The sequence below is a fragment of the Lissotriton helveticus genome, chromosome 1_1 (genome assembly GCF_964261635.1).
Source record: "Lissotriton helveticus chromosome 1_1, aLisHel1.1, whole genome shotgun sequence".
Taxonomy (NCBI): domain Eukaryota; kingdom Metazoa; phylum Chordata; class Amphibia; order Caudata; family Salamandridae; genus Lissotriton; species Lissotriton helveticus.
In genome coordinates this window covers 770073784-770100006 of record NC_136057.1, presented here as the reverse complement: position 1 = coordinate 770100006, position 26223 = coordinate 770073784, and the positions used below count along the sequence as shown (strand labels likewise).

At 44.2% G+C, this 26223-nt stretch overlaps 1 protein-coding gene across 4 annotated transcripts in view; it reads right to left on the bottom strand.

Moving 5' to 3' along the window:
* Positions 1 to 26223, bottom strand: part of CTTNBP2 (cortactin binding protein 2) — a 671065-nt gene that overhangs the window by 229178 nt on the left and 415664 nt on the right. For all 4 annotated transcript variants that reach the window (XR_013606931.1, XM_078674334.1, XM_078674335.1 and 1 more), the window contains one exon: positions 10728 to 10878. Coding sequence is in view for 3 of the 4 variants with exons in the window: in XM_078674334.1 (XP_078530460.1) it covers positions 10728 to 10878 (151 nt within the window). In the remaining variant the exon portion in view is untranslated. The remainder of the gene's footprint in view (positions 1 to 10727; positions 10879 to 26223) is intronic.

The following is a 26223-nucleotide window of genomic DNA, read 5'->3' as shown; positions in this document are numbered from 1 at the left end:
GGCTCTGGTCGGGACTCGCCGCGTTCCTCCACCGCCTCGTCTGGATGCTGGACCGCAACCTCCGTCTCCTCCGTGGGCCTGAGGGATACTTGAAGCAGAAATATCTGCACGTGGCCGGTATGGTTCCGTCACGGCTGCAGAGGGTCAGGGGGCATACGTGGCTTCACCGGCGCGTGGGGAAAGGGCAAGTCCCTGTTCGGGCGCCATTATGTGGTATATAAATAAATAATACCGGATCTAGGTTTGACTGGACATAGCAATAACAGATAGCTCAATAAATAAGAGTCAAGATTCGAGGTAGTAGGAGTTTGCAGGTTTAATACAGCATAAAGGACAGGAACAGGACAACCTGCACAGGAATAGGATGGCAGAGCCCGGCAGCTGCCGGGGCTGGATCTGGGATGAGCGCGCGCTAACTTTAATAACAGTACACAAGCATATATACTAAAACAGTTGCACTACAATACATACAATAGGCGGAGCAGTGGGTGTGGTCAATAGCAGTCGCGAAAGATAAGGGTGAAAGTGGGTGTAACAGGAGGCGTATACATAGACATGTGATGTAAACATAACAGAATATGTCATAAATGGGGCGGAAACATGGAGGGGGCTACCTAAGGAGCCGGGACCTCTAACCTAATAGTGCGCGCAAACTGACAATGACGTGTTACTAGGAGAAGCTGGGGGCTATGAACTCTGTACTAGGAGCAGAGACTGAAGTCTGGAGAGTCAGGGCGACATGTACCTAAACACTATCTAGTATCTGATGTTTAGAGAACATGTTGATAGAATCCAAAAGTTATCGGGGTAAAGGCTAACAGACACTAAGACTGGTGCATGCATTATTCTACATGTAGTGCGTGTTGAAGAATATGAAATGACCATTAATACAGTATTTCTCTTACATGGAGACGTAAAGGCTAGACGATGACTGAAACTATTGATGCGATTCAGTAGCTTAGGAATGCAGAGAAGGAGGGCTGGACTGATAACTAGAATCATAACATACTCTTGGCAGACTAGCAGGCAGAGCCAGGCTGAGCCGGGCACTGTGAGGCAGGAAGCAAGTGAAGGGTCAGGAATACAGGTGGGGGCTGTATCGCTCCTCAGCGAGGGCTCAGGAGACAGGAGCTGAATCTGGTGTCCGGGCCCTTTTGAGGCCTAGAAACGGGGATTTTACAATGAAATAACGTGCACACTGAGAAACGTGGCAACGCAACTTTACATAGGCCTAATACTCGTAGCTTTCACGAGAACTGGGAACTGGCATACTAGGGATGGACACAACTGTAATTGCGTCTTTAATCAAACATGGGGAATACATATGCATATTAATCATGCACACATAACATAAGATGGGGAACACGTAGGGACACAGAACATGGCAAAATTTGCTTTTCCACACTGTGCAAACACCACTGCACTCCATGGCACTGCACTCTACGCCTCTTGACTCTACTCCATTCTACTCTATGCCAGTGCACTGTATCCCACTTTCCTATGCACCACTGCACTCTACTCCACTTCAGTCTAGGTCACTTCACTCTACTCTGCACCACTCCACTCTACGCCAGTACACTCTATGCCACTCCACACTGCACTCTACACCACTGCGCTCGACACCACTACTCTATGCCATTGTACTCTACACCAATGCACTCGCCACCAGTCTACCTTACACCTCTGCACTCTACCCTGCACCACTATACACTACCCTGAGCCACTCCCCTCTACTCTGAAACAAACTACTCGATGCCACTGCTCTCTATGCCACTGCACTCTATGCTGCTTTACTCAAAACCAATGCACTCTATGCCAATCAACTCTGCACCACTGTACTTTACACCAGTTCACTCTAGGCCACTCTATTCCACTCAATGACAATCTACCTAAACTCACTCTACTCTGCACCACTCAGCTCTATGCCACTCAACATTCCTTTGCACTCTACGCCACTACACTCTGCGGCATTCAAAACCACTTTAATCTATTCTGCACTCCATGCCACTACACTCTATATCATTCTATGCCACTCTGCTCTACACCTCTGCACTCTATCCTTCCACTCCACTTTTCTCTGAACCAGTCCACACCTCCTCACTCTACATTGAAACAATCTACTCTACACTACTACACACTTCACCAACAATCTACTAAAAGCCAATGCGCTCTATGCCAATCTACTCTGCCCCACTGTATTTTACCACCACGCCACTCTTTGACACTCTAGTCCATCTCTGTCACTCCACAACACTCTATACCATTCTAATCTATGAAGATCTACTCCATTCTGACACTCTAAGCCACACAATGCTACTCCATGTTATGCCCTCAGGCTCTACAACATTGTACTCCCTCTACGATTTACCAGAACACTCTAAACAACTCCACTCAACTCTGCATCACTCTATGCCACTACATAACACTCAACACCACATCACTTTCCTTTACCCTACTAACTTTTAGCCATGCTGAAAAGCAGACATGCAGGGCCCATATTGCTGAAATGCTCCCGGAGTGCAATGGGCGTTTGCGCCCACTTTGTGTGCCCTAGGGCACTTTGGTATTACAGAAGGGGCGACAGACGATTGTGCAGCCCCTTCTGTAATGCAGATCGCTCTGGCGCCAGCGCGATCTCAAGAGGGCATTCCCTCGTGTGATGGGGGTGTGCACTCTTGTGCACCTGTTTGCAGGTGCACCTAGGTGTAAACAAGGAAAGTGTGCCCTTAATGTAATAGAACCCCTGGTGTACAACATGGTTAATACATAATTGCATAGATAAGACCTATTGGCTTTGCCAATATATGCTTTTTTAATTGACTAGAAACTGTCACCATTTCTGTAGGTTTTAAGGCATCTTGATGTCCTCGCTAACTTTACCTTTCTATAAACAGACAACAGATACACAAATTATTTTGATACGCATTGAAAAAACAAGACCGCTATTTCCTTAGCAATGGTGAGGCAACATGAATGACCAAGGGCTTGACATTAGCCATAATATATTTAAAAATCCACTCACAAATTTAAACTGTCCAACTTCAATTAAAGATAACAGAGTTAAAAAGAGGAAAATAACCTTTTGGGACTAATTAAAATAATTAGTCTCCTTCATGAAGGTCATATAATTAAGATATTTAGGGCATACTGACAGAGCAGTGCTCAAGATATGGATTGCACTACAACTACTTTAGCTCTATCTTGTTCATCTGCCAACACATACATGTCATGTTAATGTTGGTATCCAATGTTTCATAGCACATAGATCACTGCTCAAGCAGATGAAAATATATAGTCTAATGTCCATTTTTATTCACAGGTCCTTGTCATTGGATACAAATTTAGCCATCCACCTATGATTTTTCAATTATATTGCAGAGGGTGAACGCCCAAAATATAGACAGGCCAGAATATCGACTCCAAAATATAGATAGGACAGAATATTGAATCACCAAAATATAGTTCGACAGAATATCGAAATTTGGGTAGAAAATATCGATTTCCATAATATCGAATTTAAAATATCGATTTCCATAATAAAGAATTTGTTTTGTGTTATGTATGGTAGTATATGTGTTAAAATTAATTTTTTTGTAACGTATGTTTAATTGTTTTAAATTAATAAATGTTATGTAATTAAATTTTGGCGTAATTTAATTCTGTAGCGGGTTGTGGGTTTATAGGGGAATAGGGTGGGAAGTAATTTAATTATAGTAAATTAAATATTAATTTTTATTGATATGTATTGATAATTAATTAATTGATAATTATTAATTGGTAATTCATTTTTGATTGGTAATTCATTTTTATTAATTGATTAATTGATAATTATGTTAATTGTATTATTTATTATTTGGAGCGGGTTGTGGGTTTATAGCGGAATAGGGTGGGAAGTAATTTGATTGTAATAAAGTAAATATTTTTATTTATATATATTGATAACTAATTGCTTGATAGTTAATTATTAATTGGTAATTAATTTATATTAATTGGTAATACATTTGTATTAATTGGTAATTAACTTTTATTAATTGATTGATTGATAATTATGTTAATTGTATTTTTTATCATTTGGGGCAGGTTGTGGGTTTATAGGGGAATAGGGTGGTAAGTAATTTAATTGTAAAAAAGTAAATATTTCTTTTATGTATATGTATTGAAACATTAATTGATAATTATTAATTGGTAATTAATTTTTATTAATTGGTCATTATGTTTAATTTTTTATTGTTATTTATAATTAATTTAATATTAAATCATTACTTTCCCTACTGTTGCACTCTCAGAGTTGGAATAGTAATTTTTACCCCTATGCTATCCAACTCTTACCCTACTGTTGCACTCTCCGGAGTGGGAATAGTAATTTTTACCCTCCCGCTATCCAACGCTTTCCCTACTATTGCACTCACTGGAGTGGGAATAGTAATTTTTACTCCTACGCTATCCAACACTTTCCCTACTGTTGCACTCACTGAAGTGGGAATAGTAATTTTTACCCTCTCGCTATCCAACAAATTCTCTACTTTTTTTACATTACATTTTAAGCTTTTTCACATTATTATAAGTATGTTTTATTTAATTGCTTTTAATATTTAATTACTTTTATATTATTTTGACTTGTGGGACACCCCCGCGCCGCACGGCCACCAGCTGCTGCGTGTGCCCCCAGTGCCTGCCTCTGCCTCAGCGCCGGCCTCGCTGCCGCCCTGAGCGCTCTCCTTTGGTTTTCGCCCGTTTTTGACTTGAATTTGCGCTTGTTTCTTCCTGTGCCCCAGATCGTGTGTTACCGTCTTTTTCCCCCGTTTTTTCTTGAATTTGTGCTTGTTTCTTCCTGTGCCCCAGATCGTGTGTTACTGTCTTTTTCCCCCGTTTTTTCTTGAATTTGTGCTTGTTTCTTCCTGTGCCCCAGATCGTGTGTTACCGTCTTTTTCCCCCGTTTTTACTTGAATTTGTGCTTGTTTCTTCCTGTGCCCCAGATCGTGTGTTACTGTCTTTTTCCCCCGTTTTTACTTGAATTTGTGCTTGTTTTTTGTATTTGCCGTTTCTCGTCGGGTTTTGCACTCCTCTGTCCATTGTGCCTGTCTCCTTCCTGCTTCCCCGCCCACCTCGCCGCCCCCCGCTCCCGCTTCCCGCCACCGCCATTAGCCCCGCCCCTTTTTCTCTTCTGTTTCCCTCCCCGCTCCCGCCTCCCAGCTGCTCCGCCCACCCGCGCACTTGGCCTTAAATGGCGACCGTGCGAACGCGCAGCGGTCACGCGCAGCGGGCGCGCCGATTGTGCGCCGAAGGCGCGCCAAAGGTAAGCCCGTCTGCGCCCGTCCGCGCCTGGACCGCGCCCAGTGCCAGGACCCCTGGCCCCCGAAGAGCCCGACCGACCCGCCTGACGTACTCCGCCGCCACCCTCACCGCTCTCAACACCGACCGACTCCCAGAATGCCATCAAGCCACTCCACGACGTACCCACGGACCTTTCAGCTGCCACGCCTGCAAGTTCTCCTGCATCCGGACCAGCCTCGCACCAGCACCCGCCAAGTCGAACACCAGCAGTACCCACCTCAAGTGCATCCTGCTCAACACCCGCTCCGTCCACAGACACGCCATCGAACTCTGGAACCTCCTCGACACCACAGCCCCTGACGTTGCCTTCCTCACGGAGACCTGGATGAACGCCTCCTCAGCTCCCGACATCGCCATCGCTATCCCAGAGGGCTACAAGATCGTCCGGAGGGACCGAAACGCCAACCAGATGGGAGGAGGCATCGCCATCATCCACAGGAACACCATCCGTCTCACGACCAGCACCGACAACACCCTGACCAGCGCCGAACACCTGCATTTCCAGATCCACACCAACCCGAACACCACCCTCAGAGGCACCCTGATCTACCGACCCCCTGGACCACGCACACAATTCAGCGAGGACATCGCCGACTTCGTCAGCCCGCATGCCCTCCCCTCCGCTGACTACATCCTCCTGGGAGACCTCAACTTCCATCTGGAGAACAACAACGACCGCAACACCAGCACCCTGCTCGACAACCTCGCCAACCTGGGACTCAAGCAACTGGTGTCCACCCCCACCCACCTCGCCGGACACACACTCGACGCCGTCTTCTCCTCCAGCACAGACATCGACTTCAGCCACGCCACAGAGCTTCAATGGACGGACCACAGCTGCGTCCACTTCACCTTCAAGAGAACGACGACCCACCACCACCAACAACAGGCCGCCCGCAGAAGCTGGAACACGATCACAGCAGACCAGCTCGCCACCTACCTGAGCCAGCACCCTCCTGCCAGCTCAGCGAACCCCAGCCAGGCCGCCGACTACCTCACGAAGTGGATCAGCAACTGCGCGGACGAACTCGCCCCACTGAGGACCCCGCCCAGCAGACCCGGCAGCAAGAAGGCCCCTTGGTTCACCGACGAACTCAAGAGCTCCAAGAAGAACTGCCGAGCCCTCGAGAAAGTCTGGAGAAGGGATCCGACACCGGACAACAGGACCTCCTTCAAGCTTGCCACCCGGAAACACCACCAGCTGATCCGCGCCGCCAAGAAAACAGCATTCAAGGACAGGCTGGACAACAACGCACACAACAGCAAGGAACTCTTCAACATCGTGAAAGAGCTCTCCAACCCCAGCGCAGGAAACAACGACATCACCCCATCGCAAGACCTCTGCAACTCCCTCGCCTCATACTTCCACAACAAGATCGCGGACATACACAACAGCTTCAACAACCAACCAACGCACACCATGACCAAACAACCACCCCCCACCACCACCCTCCACGCCTGGACCCCGATCAGCACCGAAGACACCATCCGCACGATGAACTCCATCCACTCCGGATCTCCGACCGACCCCTGCCCTCACCACGTCTTCAACAAGGCCGACGCTGTCATCGCACCCCATCTGCGAGACATCATCAACACATCCTTCGACACCACCATCTTCCCTGAGAGCTGGAAACACGCCGAACTCAGCGCTCTACTCAAGAAACCAACAGCGGACCCCACCGACCTCAAGAACTACCGCCCCATCTCGCTCCTCCCGTTTCCAGCCAAAGTCATCGAGAAGACCGTCAACAAGCAGATGGCCGCCTTCCTCGAGACGAACGGATCCCTCGACCCCTCACAGTCCGGCTTCCGAGCCAACCACAGCACCGAGACCGCCCTCATCGCCGCCACCGATGACATCCGAGCCCTGATGGACAATGGAGAAACAGCGGCCCTCATCCTCCTAGACCTCTCCGCGGCATTCGACACGGTCTGCCACCGCACCCTAGTACGGCGCCTCAGCAACATCGGAATCCAGGACAAGGCGCTGGAATGGATCATCTCCTTCCTCGACGGAAGAACACAGAGAGTCCACCTACCACCGTACAAGTCAGAGGCCTCCGAAGTCATCTGCGGCGTCCCCCAAGGATCATCTCTGAGCCCCACCCTCTTCAACGTCTACATGAGCCCCCTCGCGGCCATCGTACGCAAACACAACCTCAGCATAATCTCCTACGCCGACGACACCCAGCTGATCCTCTCCCTGACCAACGACCCCGCCGCCGCCAGAGCCAACCTGCACGAAGGGATGAAGGAGGTAGCCGAGTGGATGACGACCAGCCGCCTAAAACTGAACTCGGACAAGACGGAGGTCCTCATCCTGGGACCCTCACCCTCCGCCTGGGACGACTCCTGGTGGCCTCCCGCCCTGGGCTCCGCACCCAAACCAACAGACCATGCACGCAACCTGGGCTTCATACTGGACTCCTCCCTCTCCATGACCAGGCAAGTCAACAACGTCTCCTCGGCGTGCTTCAACACCCTACGCATGCTACGGAAGATCTTCTGGTGGATCCCCACCGAGACCAGGAGGACCGTCACCCAGGCCCTCGTCACCAGCCGACTGGACTACGGCAACGCCCTCTACGCCGGTACCACCGCCAAGCTCCAGAAGAGACTCCAGCGGATCCAGAACGCCTCAGCCAGACTCATCCTCGACATCCCACGAACCAGTCACATCTCCGGACATCTCAGAGACCTTCACTGGCTCCCCGTCAGCAAAAGAATCACCTTCCGCCTCCTCACCCACGCACACAAAGCCCTACACGACCAAGGCCCGAGCTACCTCAACAGCCGAGTCAACTTCTACGCTCCCAAACGCCACCTTCGATCAGCCAACCACGCCCTCGCCGCCGTCCCCCGCATCCGAAGAGCGACTACAGGAGGAAGGTCCTTCTCCTACCTGGCTGCCAAGACCTGGAACTCCCTCCCGACCGACCTGCGCCTGACCCAAGACCACCTCTCCTTCAGGAGGAAGCTGAAGACCTGGCTGTTCGAGCAGTAGCGGCACCCCCCCCCCCCAGCGCCTTGAGACCCTACGGGTATGTAGCGCGCTTTACAAATGTCATTGATTGATTGATTGAATACATTTAAGAAATTCAATATTTTAGTGAACTATATTTTAACAATCTATATTTTGGATTCGATATTTTAGTAGTTACCTGTTTGTAGATAGGGATTCTATATTCTGTACGTCGTTATTTTGGAGTCGATATTTTGGGCATTCTATATTATGTCCCTCGATATTTAGTCACTGAACCTTCCTCTACAGCTAGATCTTGTTTGAAAAAAAGGTCAAGGTGCACCACTTAAGCGTTTTTAGAGACGGTTATCTCTGATAGGGTAAACAGTAATGATCACATCAACTATTCCTTGTATTCTTGAAGTTTCTTTATTCAATTCAGTTGAAAAGCTATACACAGGGTCTACAGCCGACGAGTTTCATCCTCAAGGGACTTCTTCAGGGCAAGACGGTAGCTAATGGTGGTGTCCCTGGATCTTCTCCCGTTGTCGAGGGGTATGTATGTTTTATCCGCGACGTTGTATCATGGTACTCGAGTCCTCACGTATTATAGACACCTATCCGTTTTGGTTCTGTTCCAGCAGATCAATTTTTCTGATTGGCAGTGTGGGTCTATTCGGATTTGACTAAAACCAAATTACACCAGTAATATGAGGTGTTTCAATATTGTGCATTCAAGCCACATCTCAATAAGGATAATAATCCAATAATAGTAGAACCAGGGTAGAAGGGTAGTAGGAATCTCCGCTTGTCGCCTTCTAGGGATTTTTTTTTGATTGTTTCCTCTTTTTAGTAGAAGAGTGTGTAGAAGTTCTACCCTGGTTCTACTATTATTGGATTATTATCCTTATTGAGATGTGGCTTGAATGCACAATATTGAAACACCTCATATTACTGGTGTAATTTGGTTTTAGTCAAATCCGAATAGACCCACACTGCCAATCAGAAAAATTGATCTGCTGGAACAGAACCAAAACGGATAGGTGTCTATAATACGTGAGGACTCGAGTACCATAATACAACGTCGCGGATAAAACATACATACCCCTCGACAACGGGAGAAGATCCAGGGACACCACCATTAGCTACCGTCTTGCCCTGAAGAAGTCCCTTGAGGACGAAACGCGTCGGCTGTAGACCCTGTGTATAGCTTTTCAACTGAATTGAATAAAGAAACTTCAAGAATACAAGGAATAGTTGATTTGATCATTACTGTTTACCCTATCAGAGATAACAGTCTCTAAAAACGCTTAAGTGGTGCACCTTGACCTTTTTTCAAATCCTTTCATAGTTCATGTTTTGAACCTACACTGTAACAGTGGGTGTTGTGGAGTGTGCACACAGACTGCCCTGGGAACTAGAGGGTGGGCCCGAAAGAACAATCTTTCTGGAGAATTTTTGGCTAGGTGCTGTTCTCTTGGGAACCTTCCACTGTTGTCTTTCCCTTCAAACAGCTAGATCTTGTTTGTCTGCAACCACCTCTGCGCTATTAACCTTATCTCTCATTTGTCCATCTTTCAATAACACTATAAATCCAATTTGCAGGCTTCAGAATTGTGTCAAACGTGACTGTGCACACTGACACTTGAAAAACTGCACTGCCCCTCCATTTGTACTTGTACAGATTGTGATACGTATGTCAATATCCAAGCCCAGGCCAACCCTTACTAATTTCCTTATTTATTTCGACATGTTTTTTCTTAATGTTGCCAATTAAATGAAGTTTGTTTCCTACTTATGCATTTGTTGTATATAAAGTGTCATTAAGTTGAATTTGCTGTTTTATCTTTGTAAACTTCTACTTTATAAAAATATATTCTTTTTTAATATTGTGTGGATTTATCAGTATGTTTCATGGCTCATGCGTAAGGCGACTTGAGTGACTGTCTGCACACATTATTTGTGCGTGTGGACAGGCTCTCCTTCTAAAGTTGCTCCTGACACTTATGCCTATCTTATCCTTTGCTGTGATGACTTTCTTGACCACTTAACACCTTCAAGTTCCAGCTAACCGTAACACGGCAACAACTAATCCTCACACTCAACCCGTGCCTAATAATGGTATAAAGGTCTGCACGACTATTAACATCCGATAGGATCACTTAATCTGTTAGCAGCCACCTATTTACAGGGCAGCAGTATGCAAACCCAGCAGACCTTCATGAATGGCGTGGCCATTCCCATATTGTTCTGTGTTTCCTGTCAAGCGCTTCCTATCTGTGTTCCATATTGTTTGAGAATGCATGCACACAGAGAACTCTACCACAACTCCCCCAAGAGAAAAGGAAACCAGGAATGAGTAAACATCAACGAAGTACTTACGAGTTAAAAAAGAAACTAGTTCTTTAAAAGATACAGGTTTACTTACACTGGTTATGAATCCCCGATCTGCTCCGAGTACCAATAACAGTTTGATACATTCATTGTTTCCATTTTGAGATGCCAGGTAAAGGGGAGTCTGTCCTCTCTCAGCAGCATGGTTAATGTTTGCATTGTATGCAATTAATAATTCCATACACCTAGAGCAGGAATGTAAAATGAAAATATTAGAGCATGTTCAACTGAACCCCAATAGTGTTAAAATATTGCCATGACAACGGAAACCAGTACTTAATTTGTAGAGGGATACATGCCGGTGCCTAAAGCTCTGCTCAGAGGTTTGCGGCCGGCATCGATGCATCTAATACCAACGCTGCACAGTCTGGAGTCCACCTCATACCTCTTTATACATCTACCAGACACTTCATATTCCTTTATCTCACTCCAGCAGATTACTGGTTTCTCCATTGTGACTGTTTTTAAGTATTTCTATTTCTTTCTCCTGTGTGTGTTTTCTGTCTCTTGCTCTTGAGAAATGTCCAATGAGTAAAATTAAGGGCCCATTCTCCAAAATGAGTGCCAAAGGGCCCCACCGGCACCACCAGCTCAAATTACGCACAGGCAGAAACATAAACAACTAATGTGTTTTCTGTTGCAAAAAGGTTTGAAACTGCATGCTGCTTTTCTTTGATACTACCTATTGAAACTGCATGCTGAATACGGTTTCAGAAACAGGCAAAAGGAAGGCACAAGGCAAAACTTTCAACTGCTGCATAGTGTTTTTTTCCCCATGTAATCAAAGGTAACTTGGCAAGCGAGTATTGGCGTCCCCAGCGCAATATATGGGCGCTATGATAGCACCTGGTGAGATTTTCTCAAAGAAAGCGGGCGTGACCATTTGCAGTGAGAAAGCTGCCATTCGAGTAGAAAATCTACTCGAGCAACAGCAAAGTAGCATTGCCCTTTGGCATGCTGCATGGTGCAGTTCGCACTGATTTTGCAGCACGAAATAAGCTCCCGGGGCTAAACATCAGTGCAAGCTGCGCGTTGTGCTGATTCCGCCAACTCGCTGAGTTTTCGTATAACTCCACGGAATCCCGCTGAGTGAAACTCTGCACATTGTGCCCACCTCTTGTAATACCCCAGATGCAATCACGTTAAGGAGATGTTCCGTTTTTGTAGAGCTGCAAATAGGTGTGACAAATTCTGGGATATGGAACTGCAGACTATTGCATGTGGTTGTAGAACACACCAAAGTATGCACCCTTTGGCACATGGAGTGCCAAAGTGACAGCAAGACTTTTTAATATTCCAGCTTGTAAAAATGGGAAAACAAAACACATTAATAAAACTACACATGTTGCTAATGAGAGCTAACGTATTCATATAAGGCACTGATCGCTTACACTATTGGTCTGAATTAAAATAGGGTGCATATTTCGTTATGTGGGAATTCAGATGCATTTTGGGAACATATGAATGAAAATATGAAATGCAAATATGTTTTATAACAAATGTTTTATAAAAACGTGTTTTAATGAAGCAAATATTGTTGAGCACATCTCCATTGCACTGCTCAGTGGAGCAAACCCATGACTTGGGAGGTGAAATTTAAGTGATCTCCTATTCTCAGGCACAAATCACTGCACCCGACAGATAAAAAGTATCGGCTTTTCTGTTCTTTCCTACTCACAATAGATGGTTACCATCATCGAGGACATGGAGCAGCACACAATGATGAAGCGCTCTAGCACAGTGTCTACAGAGATGTTGTAGATGTCTGTTCAAAACAAGTGAGGTGGGTAGAGGCAGTGCATAGAAGCAGACTGTGGGCCAGAATACACGCTGGGAATCCACATGTCAAATGGTGGTGACACCTTAGTGGAGTCTTCAGCACCAGATGCATGACTGCTTATTGGGAGTCCACCTGCAGATATTTGCCACAGTTCCTTCCTACGCTAATTGACAATAGAATAGGATCCCTAACATTGCAGAGGAACACCCAAACATTACAGAAAGTATGCATGCCTAAAAAAACACTATAACTCAGTATGTAAAGTGGTCAGTGTTTCCCAGATAGTGTTCTGTAGTTGATATCCATCCCTTGTGAGAAATATCATGAAGCTCATCTTTTCTCCATTGACCTTCTCATCTGTCCTTTACTGTCACTGCAAGCTCTTGGAAGTAGTATCGCTTACTGCTTTCAAACAAAGGAGTGCCTACTCCATGTTCAGTATCCTAGTGTCTTGGAGCACACTCTCAGAATTCTATACAGCTCTTTGAAATCAGTGCTTTAGCCCCTGGATGTCATCCCATGTAGCTGGAAAAAAGGAGCTATGGTGGAACAGGACACCAGGGAATAACTTACTCAAAGCAGTGAAAAAGAAGAATCAAGACATCGATTAAGTGACTACGCATAATCACTCCCTATTCCCTTCCCGTGAAATCTGGGACAGTCTGTGTTGGACGGCACTGGCTTAACATTGTATTCAAACTCTCTATTACATTTCATGAGGTGGACTCTACAGAGAATAAGCAATGACATTATCCATATTTTATAGGTATTAAATATTCTTCTCTAAGGCACTGGCACATGGCAAAATGACTTTCACTGTGTGATTTTGTGTTCTAGGCTCTTCAATCAAAGTTAAATATGACATTCTTGCCTACCTGTCTATCTAAATCATGAATAATCTTCTCATCATCAAAGGCACATTTTTTAAGTATGTACATTTCACCTAGATTTAAGTAAGTAATCTCTTTATTGCGTGATTAATTAAAACCTTTGCAATCAGTTAAAACATAAGTGTAAAAAGCAAAACAACATGATTTGTAATACTAGAATTAGTTAAATGCATTTAAAATTTGCAATGTTTCCATAAAATTACAAGAAGAGTAAAAGCTGGCATACAGTACAGCCAATAAGGTGCGTAAGGTAGCGAAAGTGCAAAAACATTTTTGAGGAGTATAACCTCCTAAGCGTTCCTTGGCAATGCCGGTTCCTTTAAAGTTAGTGTTAAGGGTTTTGATCTAAATAGCATTGGAGTCTATAAGTGGGCATCCAAAAGTTCATTGTTGACAGTTGCAATCTGCAGTTCGTCGTGTCATTTGCTTGCCCAGTTCATTGCACCCCTTGCCAGGTAATTCCAATGTTAGTGATAGGCAAGTTCCTAGGCCTGCGTTGCTGAGCCTGGGATGACATGATAGATTTTAGGCTTTTATGTCGCCACAACACAAGAGTGGCTGCTTAAAAACACGAAGGAACAGTAGTGATAGACAAAATTACCAGGGACAATCTCTTTAAACAGGGTTGTCATAAATAACTTTGAGGACGGTGGGCCTAAATTGATGACCTGTTTGTTAGAGTACTTCCGGATAGCTTTGCTTTTGCTGCACCCATAAACCGAACAAGGCTGCAGGCCAACTGAACGTTACTACCCTCGAAGCAGGCCTTTACTGCCTGTCTGCATGTTCGTACCTGGCTTTCGATGAGGCGCGGCTTTAATAGCAGTCTTCGTTCCGCATCCAAGCCTTTGCAAATGCATAGTAGATGTAGCACATCCTCATTCATGTATCCGCATAACCTGCAATGGTTTTTTGTGTCTGTGCGTTTCCATGATGGAAGGAGAAACCTTGTGGGTAAAATTCCCAACCTCAGAAGCAAGAATCTTTCATTTGTGATTCTCGAGCCTGTTCCTAGGTATGGTAGTGGCTTGCCCCTCGCATAGCTCTGAATTACAAACTAACTATGGGCCCTTCTACGGAGAGCTGCTTTGTCTTCTTCGTGGGATACAATCGTTACTGATTTATTTACCAGGTCCTTGAAACTTTTATGGAACATACTGTAAAGCAAACAGCCTTATTGCTGATTGAAGGTAACCCATGGCTGGGCTGTCTTTTTTCCTTGTCATTTCCTTCTACAGGTGTGAGTTCAGTGTGCCTGGCTCGCTCCCTTTATTTTAAACCAGCACTTGGCATAGGCGCCTTTCGGTGATATTTGCTGCTTTTGGAGGCCGAACTCTAGCCTTATTTGTGCTGGCGAAGTGAACTGCAGGAGATTGAATATTATTCTCACTGCCTTGGAGACCGCATTATCCAAGGTAACCTCGTCTCTCCCTCTCATTGATTCACTGTTGTAAGTGATCGTAGGTAAAAGCTTTGCTCAAGGCACTTCTAGTAAAGGAAGAAGATTGGGCCGGTTATTTTGTGCTTGATATTTTTTAATGCAACTGCCAGTATGGTCCCTCTGCCTTTGATAGTTGCTTTCTGTTTCAGGAACAAGCCTTTCCTGTCAAAAATTACTCCCAGATATTTATATTCCTCAACCATCACCAGCAGCTGGCTCCCGAACGTCCATCATGGTTGCTGTTTGTTGTTCCTCTGGTTTAGAACCATGACTTTGGATTTTTCAAGGTTTATATTAAACCCGTTCTTGTCTGCAAAGTTGCTTGTAGTGTTTATCAGATGCTGCAGGCCGGCTGGAGTTCGACTGATGAGTATCAGGTCGTCGGCATACAGTAGGTTTAAAAGAGTTAAGCCCCCCAGATTCAGGGCATGATGGTTACAGTTGTTCCGCTCTGTAGTGAGGTCGGAGATGAAGAGGTTGACCAGGGTCAGGGCAAGGACACAGCCCTGCTTCACCCCTTTGGTAGTTGGTAATCTCCTTGACAAACAATACCCTGCTCCCACTTTAATTTGGACCCATGTTTCGGAGTGAAGTAAAATTAACTGGTTCAGGAGGTTTGTGGCTATTCTCCACCTGGAAAGTTTTGCCCAAAGTATTCCCCTGTCAACGCTGTTGAAAGCTGCTTTATAATCAATGAAGCAGACAAATAGTGGCTTGTTAATATTTTTTGTTGCATCTATCAAGAGCGAAAGAGCAAGAATATTTGTTGTTGTCCCCAAGCTTTATTGAAAGCCTGTTTGGTTGATGGGAATTAGGGCTCCGTGAGTTCATTCAGGTGGAGGCCTGTGTAGTATTTGGCTTCGATATCTATTAATGCAATGAGCCTATAGTTCTTTGGCTCAGTCATGCTGCCTTTTTTATGGATCGGTGAAATAATGGATCCCTTCCAAGAATCAGGACTTCTTTCGGCTTCCATAATATTGTTATAGCGGGGAAGTAGCACTGCTTGTATATGATTGGTGGTAGGCCATTGGGCCTAGGCGCTCCGTCCTTCCGGCTTTTCGAGATTCTATTCACAAGCAGTTTGTATGAGAAGAAGGGAATGAGTTCCGATCCTCGGTTTTTGGGGGGCTGCCGGTCGCATTAGCGCACCGGCGTGTTTTGTTTGATTTCACCAACTTCCCTGTTGAAGTGGCGCTGTAAGTACTTTATCCAGATGTCCTCCGTTATGTGTGCATTTTTTCCCCGGAGTCGTTGGGTACTCTAAGCTGTTGACTGTCTGCCAAAACCTGGCTCTTTTGTTTGTTTTTAGGTCGTATAGCAATTTTGCCCATGTTATATCGACATTTTCCTTTCTTGCTAGCCATATGATTTTATTTCTGTGTGCCTTTAGCCTCCTTAGTTCTGACTGTATGTTATCAACTGGGCCTTGTAGGCGGAGATTATGCAGTGCTCAATTAGTTTAGCTCTTTATTTGTCTTAGTTCGGCGTTTTGAGTTCTTGAGAAATAAATTCTTTGGTTACTTGCCGACTTGCAGGGAACCTCCCGATGGTTTTTTGTCCTTGCTTTTTCTTTTGTTGGCTCTTTTTTGAATTTAGTTGAGTCAAAGCTTTTGATTAAGTTTTCCCATGCAGTTAAGCTGTTCACACTCAGCTGTTTGCTTTCCTCCCATCTTATTTTCGATTTGGCCAGAAGTTTTTCTGGATCGCTCGGGTTGCATTTAATCCGCCGGTAGCTCGATGTAACCTTTGAATCTGAGTTATCAATAAGGTATCTAATTGCCGCTCCGTGAGCGTCAAGTATGAACTCTTGGGGTTGGTGATCACTGTGATCCAGCGTTCCAATTCTAAAACCTTTTATTGAGCTGAAAAGTGATAAAGAAGTAAAAGTGTAATCTATTGCAGTGGTTCTGAGGGCATGTGAAAAGTTGCAGCTTGTGGGCGGTCTCTCGCGAATCAACCATTTAATGCTACCGAGACAGATTTTCTAGTTCGTTCAGGAGGTCTTTAGAGATTTTAGTTTGCTTGCCCCACCTGCACTCGTCCTGGCATGGGACCCCCCATGCTGCATGTGGGTCTGTTGCCGACCTGTTCGAGTCAGCGCCCCCTGTGAGGCACATGTTGAAGTCACCTCAAGTGATGTAGTTTGACAATGCCTCTTCAGTAACTAGCTTGGTTAGTTCCGCTACCAGAAGTTTAGCGCCTATTTTTTTATTATGGGGGTGTATGTAGGTATTAACAAGTATTAACTGTTGTTTGTCTCTGGGACCTGCTATTTCCATCTGTATTGTTTTTATTCCATTTTGAGTTTTTTACATGTTAGTTCCTTCACAGTTGTTATAGTTTTGATTGAGGCGTGAGTCGTAAGGCCACCTTTCAAATTGCCAAATTTCGAACGTCTGGTTCCCGGGAGATGGTATGATTTGAAACCTTGTAGATTAAAAGGATCTTCCAGCCATGTTTCTTGTAGGAGAATTAAATCGAATTGTTGGAATTATGTCAAAAAGATCTTGTCAAAGATTTTAGTTCCAAGTCAATTTATGTTCCAGGAGCAGAATTTTAGATTTGGAATTTTTTTATCTTTTCTGCTCTCTGTCATTGGTTCTCGGGTCTGCAATTTATGGTTTTTGCTATCCATGACCAGTCATTTGGTGTATCCTTTCCTCCTTTGTCCCGAGCGTTCTGGGAGGTATCTCCGTTGCTCTCCGTGGCCTCAACGGAGGTGCTGTGTGCCCCTTTAAGCACAGAGTTAGTGGGTCCAAAGTTACCCTTATTGCTTGGCCGGCTGTCATTAGGCCCTTGATGGTGTCAGAGTAGGGGTTCTGGGTACCCGAATGCATGCTGAATCTGTAGTCGGGTCCCCCAGGCTTCTAATTGGTACTCCTCCTTAAGAATTCTCTCTGCTATTTCCCCGAGATGCCCAGGTTGTTTTAGTTGCTTCATGCTCCGACATGGTTTGAACGTTTCAAATTTGACAGATTCCAGGTCTTTTGAACCAATCCCAGAAAGATTGCTAATAGGGGTCAGGATTCGGAGGAGGTTTCCTCTGTTAAGGATGTCGCCCTGTCCTTTAGATTTATATTCTGGGATGAACAGAATAGACTTGGGAGTTTCCCGTCTGGAATTGTTTGGGGGAGTTCCACTGCTCGGGTCCTTCCGCTCCCCCCTGTTTTTAGGGGTGACTGTTTTTCTATTTCCACTCTTTCTACTGTTTCAGTGCTTGGCTTTTCCCTCCACCCTGCGTTGAAGCTGCTCAGTCTAACTGGTCCGTTTTTTATTTGCCATTTCCACTTTTGGTTTGAGGTTTGCTGTTTGTTAGCTTGGTGGAAACCTTTACGGCAGTTATCGCCGATATAACATGGGCAAAAAATCTACTCCTGAAACCTCATAGATTCCGGAAGGAAAAAACATACAAGCGCTCCCTCTCAGGAATGGCACCCAGGATCTGGAATGCACTCCCTCCTGAAACAAGGCTTATCTCCTCCACTGCATTCTTCAAGAAAAAGGTGAAAAACATCCTTCTGGCCAAGATCTCCTGAACTTTATAGGTGTTGGATCAGAGACTCTGCATCGCTCTGTATTATTGATCACCTGTTTGTCTCTTGGCACTATATTCCTATTTGATTGTGACACTATTATGCTACTCTCCTACTACCGACCAATATATGATACACTTTAGTTTGTTGAATCACCCTCCCGATGCCCCCACCCCGTGTTCTCTCTATCCTAAGAAATTGGTATAAGCCATCCCTACATCCAAAGTTTACCTGGACTCTATTGTAGCGGGATCAATGACCTGCGCCGTCTTATATTTCTTGTTACCTGATTGTATATCGGTATGTTTTCTGTACATTACTGTTATCCTATTATGTTTGTATCTATTATACTGCTCCCATTATTTCTGTTCAGTCCTGTTGCCCCTACCCCCCTCTCTGTGAAGCGCTCTGATATCTGTAAAGATCTTGTTCGCGCTATATAAAACTTTGAATAAATAAATAAATAAATATAAATAAATAAATAAATAAATCGCAGGGGTGGTTCCCCCTGTAGTTGCTAGTGCCGGGTTGTTTTCCGCCAGTTCGGTTAAGTTGATAATCTCTGCGAGTTTGTATTCCTCTTAAATGTGCATTTCCTACATCTTCTAGCCCTGCTGAACAGGATGCATAGGGGGCGATCAGCTCAGACTGTGGGTCTGATGGTTCCCTGCTTGCTCTTTGTTCTAGCTGGTGTCCGCTCAAGGCTTTTGTTGATACTTGAAAAAAAGGTTTTAATAGTTGGATTTTTATTCCTCTCTTTCCTCCTTGGTTTCCGGAGTTGCTTGGATGATTGCCATTTATTCAACGATACGTCATTTTCAACTGATTGGCTTGTCTGCTTGTTGCAGCTGCTGGATCTCTGCTCAGCCCTTTGTTGATACTTGAAGGAAGGTTTTAATAGTTGGATTTTTATTCCTCTTTCCTCTTGGTTTCGGCATTGCTTGGATGATTGCCATTTATTCAACGATACGTCATCTTCGACTGATTGGCTTGTCTGCTTGTTGCAGCTGCTGGATCTCTGCTCAGCCCTTTGTTGTTCTGGAACGTCCATTGTGCTTGTAAGCTGGAATGCTTGCTCTCGTTTTCTCTATCATGGATCCCGGATTCCTCTTGTTGTTCCGGTTTGTGGCAGCATCTTCTCCTGGCCGTTGTTCCATTCTGGCAGCAGCTGAGGAAGAGTCCAGAGCATTCTCATTCTCGTCAATTATAGGCTGCTCTTTGTGGTCCGAGGCGAGCAGTGTTTAATCATTTATGAGGTCTCTATTTTGTTTGTTGTTATTGGATTTTGATTTACCTATATTCATTGTGTTAGTTGTATTAAAAATGTTACGTCCGCAAGGCCGTCACCCATCATGTTGCAAGTTTATCGATAATTTATTGGCAGGTGCAGCTAGGAGGAATTATTGCTGTTTCGTTTGGGCTCTATTGCTGAAGATGTTCAGTTCCGACAATTTACTATCAATGCTTGTAACATGTAGGGCTAAACAGTTGAGGAGGGTTAGCTGTATATCCATCTTGCCCGAGTGTTATTCCATGGCTTTTGTTGTAAGTTGCATGGTATTAAGGAGAGATGCCCATATTTTGTTCTCTCCAGTTGGCATGTCCTCTTGTCAGCTCCCTTGTCGCTCTTCCTGATTGTTGGGTTGCTGTATCTCCTTTAACCTCGGAGGAGTATGTGGTGACCAGATTTTCCCATTCTTCATTCGTAAGAGAGGACGCGTTACTGACTACGCGAGCTGGTGTCTCTTCTTGTTCACCCCTAGCCTTCCCTATACTGCTGCCTGATGGCATGAATACCTGTTCTAACTGTAGTCCGATAAATGCCGGGTTTAACAGCTTGAATTTGATATCGGTATTGATGTCGGTATTAATGTTTGTATTGATGATTTCTGATGCCTTTCCCTGGACCCCACTCTGCTGTGCTGTCAAATTCGAATTAGTCCTTTCGTTTATGTAATCAAGGGCAGTGGCATCTGGACTTAGTTGTGGGTTCTTTACTTCCGCTGTTTTAGTTGGAAAATTGTCTGGAATGTGAATGCCAGTTGAAGTTGTCTCAGGGGTGACTGACTGGGCTTATGAGTCTGAAGGTGCACGAATGCATAAGTTGTTGCGCACTGCCGGTACGTAATTTAATACCTGGCTCCAGTGGAATTATTGGTGGTGTTTTTCGAGCCTCCGGGGGGAAGGAGGTAGACAAGATTTCTGTGGGTTTAGTTTTTTCTTTGTTCCATTTTCCAGTACGTTTGTTAATGTTTTTATCATTTTGCAGGGCGTCCCATTCTGTCACTTGTGCCCACTCTTGATCTAATTTTTCTTTTTTTTCACGATTGGTTTTTGTACTAGGTGGAACCTCACCCCTGCTTTCTGGTGTAGTGCCCTTGCTTGGTAGTGTTTCCATTTCGGTTTCTGGGTGCAATGGAGAAGGGAGGCCCAGTTGATTGCTGATACTGAGGTGTAACACTGCCCCAGCTTTTTTTTACAAAAGAAAATTTAGAATATATTTTGGGCTGAAAATTGTTTTTTTTCTGATTCGCTGGTATACTCCTTGCATACTCCATATCCACCAGTGTGTCAGAGTCCTTGTGGACTTTTGTCACGTCTGAGCCTGGCATTGATGTAGTAACCTGTATTCTGGTTCTTGATCATTTTTGTAACGGACTTCCTTTCTTTACCCCGGGAGTCTCTCTCCTCACTTCACACCGATGGCGGCTGCTGCTCTCGCTGCAGCTCTCACCTGTGTCCAGACTCACTCTCTGCTGGTCTCTGCTCGGGCCCCCGCTTGAGTATCAGCGGTTTTCAGCAGGTTTCGGCAGACCCGGTGATCCAGTGACCCGGTGAACGACGGCGCTCGATAGCGCTCATTTCCACTCCACTCTGCTGCCTCTCTGCCTCTGCTCTGCTTGGCGAGAAGCAGCAAGAGTTTACAGGCAGCCAGGCTCCACCGTCTGTTGGCCTCACCATCTAGCATTACGCCTTCTGCCCTCAGCCCTCCGTACGTCACTTTTCTTCTTTACTCTCCTTCCCCCTTTCCCCTTACCTCCAGGAGTATCTGAAACCCCTACTTTAGCCCCCAGAAAAAAACAGCATCTGGCTCGTCTCTGGCACGTCGTCCCGTAGGCTTGATTTGCTTGACTTGCCTTTTTCAGCTTTGTTCAGTTTTTGTAACTTGTGTAGTGACACCCAGTTCCTGGTTCTAGTGCTGGTTCTGAGCTGGCCTGGGCTGGGGATCATTGGTAAATCTAGACTCCACTCTGCTCAGGAACTGGTTTCACTAGCCTTGCCTATTACGTCTTCTGGGACCCAGGCCCCTACCCCCTCGAGGGCCACTGGTTGGTTTAGAGTAGGGTATTGTTCCGTGCCAGCAGTCCCAGTGCCCTCCAGTCACTCCCCAAACACCTGCCAAGGCAGGCAGGGCAGGGGCAAGGACAGGGAGCAAAGACAGGGAGTCCGCTGCCCGCCAGGGGCTGCCAAAGATGACCTAGTAGCTCAGCTGCAGGAGGGCCTCGAAGGCCTCGAAAGTGACGTAGCATCAGTGACTACTCACCTCTCCTCCCTGCTCCTGCTCTCAGAGCTCAGCGCTAGTTTCACGGCCGTTGCCGCACCACGCCGCCCATTCGCCTTGCCTCCAAGGGGCTGCAAAAATCCTGAGGCCCCCTCAGAACCCCTCTCCACTGATGAATGGTGTCAATGTTAGCATTAGGGACACAGCGGCAGCAGCAGCTCCTGGAGGATCGGGCTCCAATTTTCGGCTGTAAACCCGCTCTGGAATGTGGTCAACATGGGAACCTAGGAAGGCAAAACGGCCATACAACCCAACATCGAGATTTAAGGAATTTAGATAGAACAAAAATATTCATTCTCGATTTGTTTGGTTTGATTAGATGACATAAGGACCTTTGTTACCTAGGGGTGGCTCCTTCGTTTAAGCGGAGGAGCGTTGAGGTTCTTTAATTTTGACTCCATCTTACATTTGTTTTCAATTTGTGTTGCCTTTACACAGACTGCTCTATTCATGAAGTGCTTCTGCCCTTTGGACTGCAACGTGTAGAAACCCCCCCTCTGTCCTTGCTTTGAAAGCAATCACAGACACTAGCTGGCCTAACTGCATACAGACATGTTCTGCCATTACTGATTGACCTATAAGTGCTGTAGTTGATTGACTTATGGGTTGGGCAGAAACACGACGTAAGGGGGACATTCTGGTTACATGATGTTTTTCTATTGGCTAATATTTTGCAGATCTTGTATGTCCATATTAGGTATTTTGTATGCTTGCAGAAGCTAGGACTGCCCCTTTCTTTTATGCTGAGTTTGTAAATCCTAAGCATATAAAAGACCTCTGTGTTCTGTATTCTTTAGACTACCTCATTCAATTGCTACGGCTTCTGTGTGACGTGGTCTCACTTATTAAGTTTAATAAAGATGTCTTTTAATATTTCAGCTTCTGTGCCAAGTTCTTTTGTATTAGTGAGACCCCTGAGAATGAAGATTTCAGTTCTTCAGATGGCGCGGCCAACGCGGGCCTAATCAGAGAAGTGACTTTCTGTGGGAGTGATCTTGTCAGGAGACAGAAAGCTACTGAGGAGGACAAGACATGATTCTACTAAGAAGGTACTCTGTGCACAGGGATCCTGGGGATTCTTCGCCTCTGCAGCCCAGTGTATTTCTGCTCTTCCTGATTTTGATCCTCCACATGATGTCACTCCTGACTGAGAACCTTTTTGGCGTGAGTATTCTAAAAAGACCGTTAGGTCATGTAGAACTTGACAGTTAGAATTTGGATAACCTTTTGATTAGTAAAAGTAAGAGTTAAGTATAAGTGGGTCGCTCCCAGTCCTTTGTTCTTTGATTCTTTGGTTTTGATTGGTCCTTAGTTTTTATTTGAAGATTGCAATTTTCAAAAACCGAGGGTCTTGTATATTTACGAGTGTATCGATAGATATAGCCCCTTGAAGTTTGAAGCTAGATTAGTGAGCTATAAGATGCCTGATCTTAGCAAATTTGGAGCTTTGTTTTGGCCAACTTTGTATTCGTTTGGATTAGCCGGCTTCCCCTAAAGGGAATATCTAAATAGGTTTAGATTTAAAAACATATTTCTTCCTTGGTGATTTTGTATCCCCGGGGAATTAAAATATGACACAATACATACAAGGATCCTTTGTTCTGTGCAATTTTATGAGTGAAGATATGCAGAGCGATTTTTGGTGTTCTGCTAGTCAAAGCTAGTGAATGGAGTGTATTTTCGCTTCTTGGACATACATCAGTCTGTTGGGCTGTTTTTGCAGTCTTTTGGAACACAATTGAGAAGCGTTTCTTGTAAATATGATTTACAACTAAATGGTTTGGTTTAAGTACAGTCTGTGGGCTGTCCTTTATTTCTGTCCTGAGTATTGATATGTGGGTTAAATGTGTGTTTAAATGTCTATGTGGTTTTCCCATTAGTGCAATTTCTGTAAGTGAATAGCGATGCACTATTCACGAAATGCATGGCTAAAAGCGCGCTGTATTGTGTGTCCTGAGTGTTTGACCCCTTTCTGTTTGTCTGAAATGAGCTCAAATGTGTGTTTGTGTTTTTTCTTGATGTGTTCAGTCTATTAAGCAAGATGTCTAAATGTTTAAAAACTAAAATGTAAATTCACATTCACTAGGAATAAAAAGCCCCAAAAACTAAATTGGGTGTTTTGCAAAAAATTAAATAAACTTACAGCATTTTCCTTAGATACATTGTGTTAGGTCTTAACAGGCAAACAGATCAGCTGAAGTAAATTCCTGCTGAACTCAAAATAATATGGAACACGCATTGATATGTTTTAGTTTGAAAAAGACTGCCAGCTTGTTACAAGCACTTAGAGACAAGCTAAATAAACAGGAATTTTTATTTAGCCAGAATTTTCCCCTCAGTTGCACAGGTGAAAACTTTGCATTTCAGAATGTTGTTTTAAAAACGTTTCAAAACTAAGGTTCATTATTTTGTATTATAGGAAGACATTTTAATTAAGGGTTTTCCTCTCTTTAAGCATTTCTCTAAGCATATTCTTGGCTCAGTTGCTAAATAATAATTAACCCATGTAATGAAGAAACATTTAAAAAGAAAGAAACCGTAAAAGATGCTGAAACAAGATAGGGCAAGTCCAAGGAAACTAAAAAGTTAACGATGTCTTGAACATTGATTGGCAATCTCAGATAAAGATCAATCAAGGAAATTGGCTTTGCAGGTCAGTTTCGGGTGACGAAAGTTAGTTTCTTACAGTTTAATCTGGTTAATGTGTACATGACCTGGGGAGGCCAGCCCACTTTGTTCTTTGCAGGCCTATGTGGCACAGAGAAAATAAAAAACAAAGAAAATGAAGTCAGATTCAAGGAATTACAGAGCCTTAATATGTGGAATTATCAAAACTGATTGGGTTATAAGAATCAGTGCTACAAAAATCGTTTTTTACTATTCATGAAGCTTAATACTTATACTGCGACCTCCTAGCATTATAATTTAATTTAAGGTATGGTATATTGCATAATAAGGACATTACCATATAGATTTTCACTTGACCAGGCGTGAAAAACTCATTTTTCTCAGGATTTGCAGGAGATAAGTCCAATGTCCAATCTCTGCAATTTGTAAAGAACATTCTGAGGATGATTATTATGTAACATTATTATAGGATATTTATTTTTAAGTGCCCCAAATATCAAAGTCGAATTTGGGTAAAATTTGGGCATTTTTGCCATTTACAATAGCTTTGAAGTGCTTTAGGCTTCAGTAAATGCATACATTTAGGTATAATACAAATTTGCAGGTTGTTCCCATTTGGGTTTCCTTTTAAATAGGTCAGTGAGCCAATGTGCCTGGTGCAGAGGTTTGAGTTTAATATCAGGGTGGAAGGTTTTAACTTTTGCTGGACCTAACTGAGCCTTCATCCATTTAAGGTAGATGAAATGAGTACCATTGCAAACAAGCATCTGTTCTAAAAACTGGTATGTGTGTTATTATGTTCTGCGAATTATTTACAGTAACTGTTTTAATAATCTAAGTATAGAAATAAATTGTAGCCCCTAACAGGAGTAATATATATATATCATGTGTTTTTAAATAGGGTTGGTTATTGCAGGTTAGAAAGAGTTGGGAAGGTTTTTTTGTCTTTTTCAGCCTTAGAGTGAGGTGGGAGTTAGGAGTAAGTGTAAACAGATGGAGAAATTATTGCTTAGAAATGCAGGGCCTCAAAGGGTGTTGGCGCACAGGACACGCAGAGTGTCTGTGAAAAAATTTTGGGAAAGTTAAAAGGGTTCAGCATGTTTTCAAAAGATGGTTGTTACAGTTGATATTTTGTGTGTTATGTGCAGAAATGTTCGTGCGTTTTACATATTTTTGCATTTTATCCTTTTATGAATTGTTCCTGCTGGTCCTGTGTGTCAGAAGCGACACCGTTAGTTGTGTTTTGACAACCAAATGTCCACTAACTGGTGATCTACTGTCAAAAGGAGGGTGTGCATTTTAAGCCTGACAAATTAAGCAGGCCTGAATATTCTGTTTTGAGCTGCAGGTTCACAGTGCATAAAAGTGCATGCAATAGTGTTGTGTGTTACCGCTTATTAACATATGCTATTGTTTTGTCTATGCTTTTTGTGCTTGATATACGCAAGTATATCTGATGGCTTGATATGTGCATTTTGTGTGTTTTTTTATGCATGTTTTTGTTTCATGTTGCTGCTTTTTGATACTATTACAAGTTTACCTGTGTTGTGAAGGGATATATATGACGATGTGTATCCTGTACAACAGTTGGGTAGATTTGCTCTGACACTAAATTTCACAGATAGACAGACAACACTTCATCAGTGTATGTCAAATTTGGCTTTAATGGTATTTGAAGGAAAATAAAAAAGAG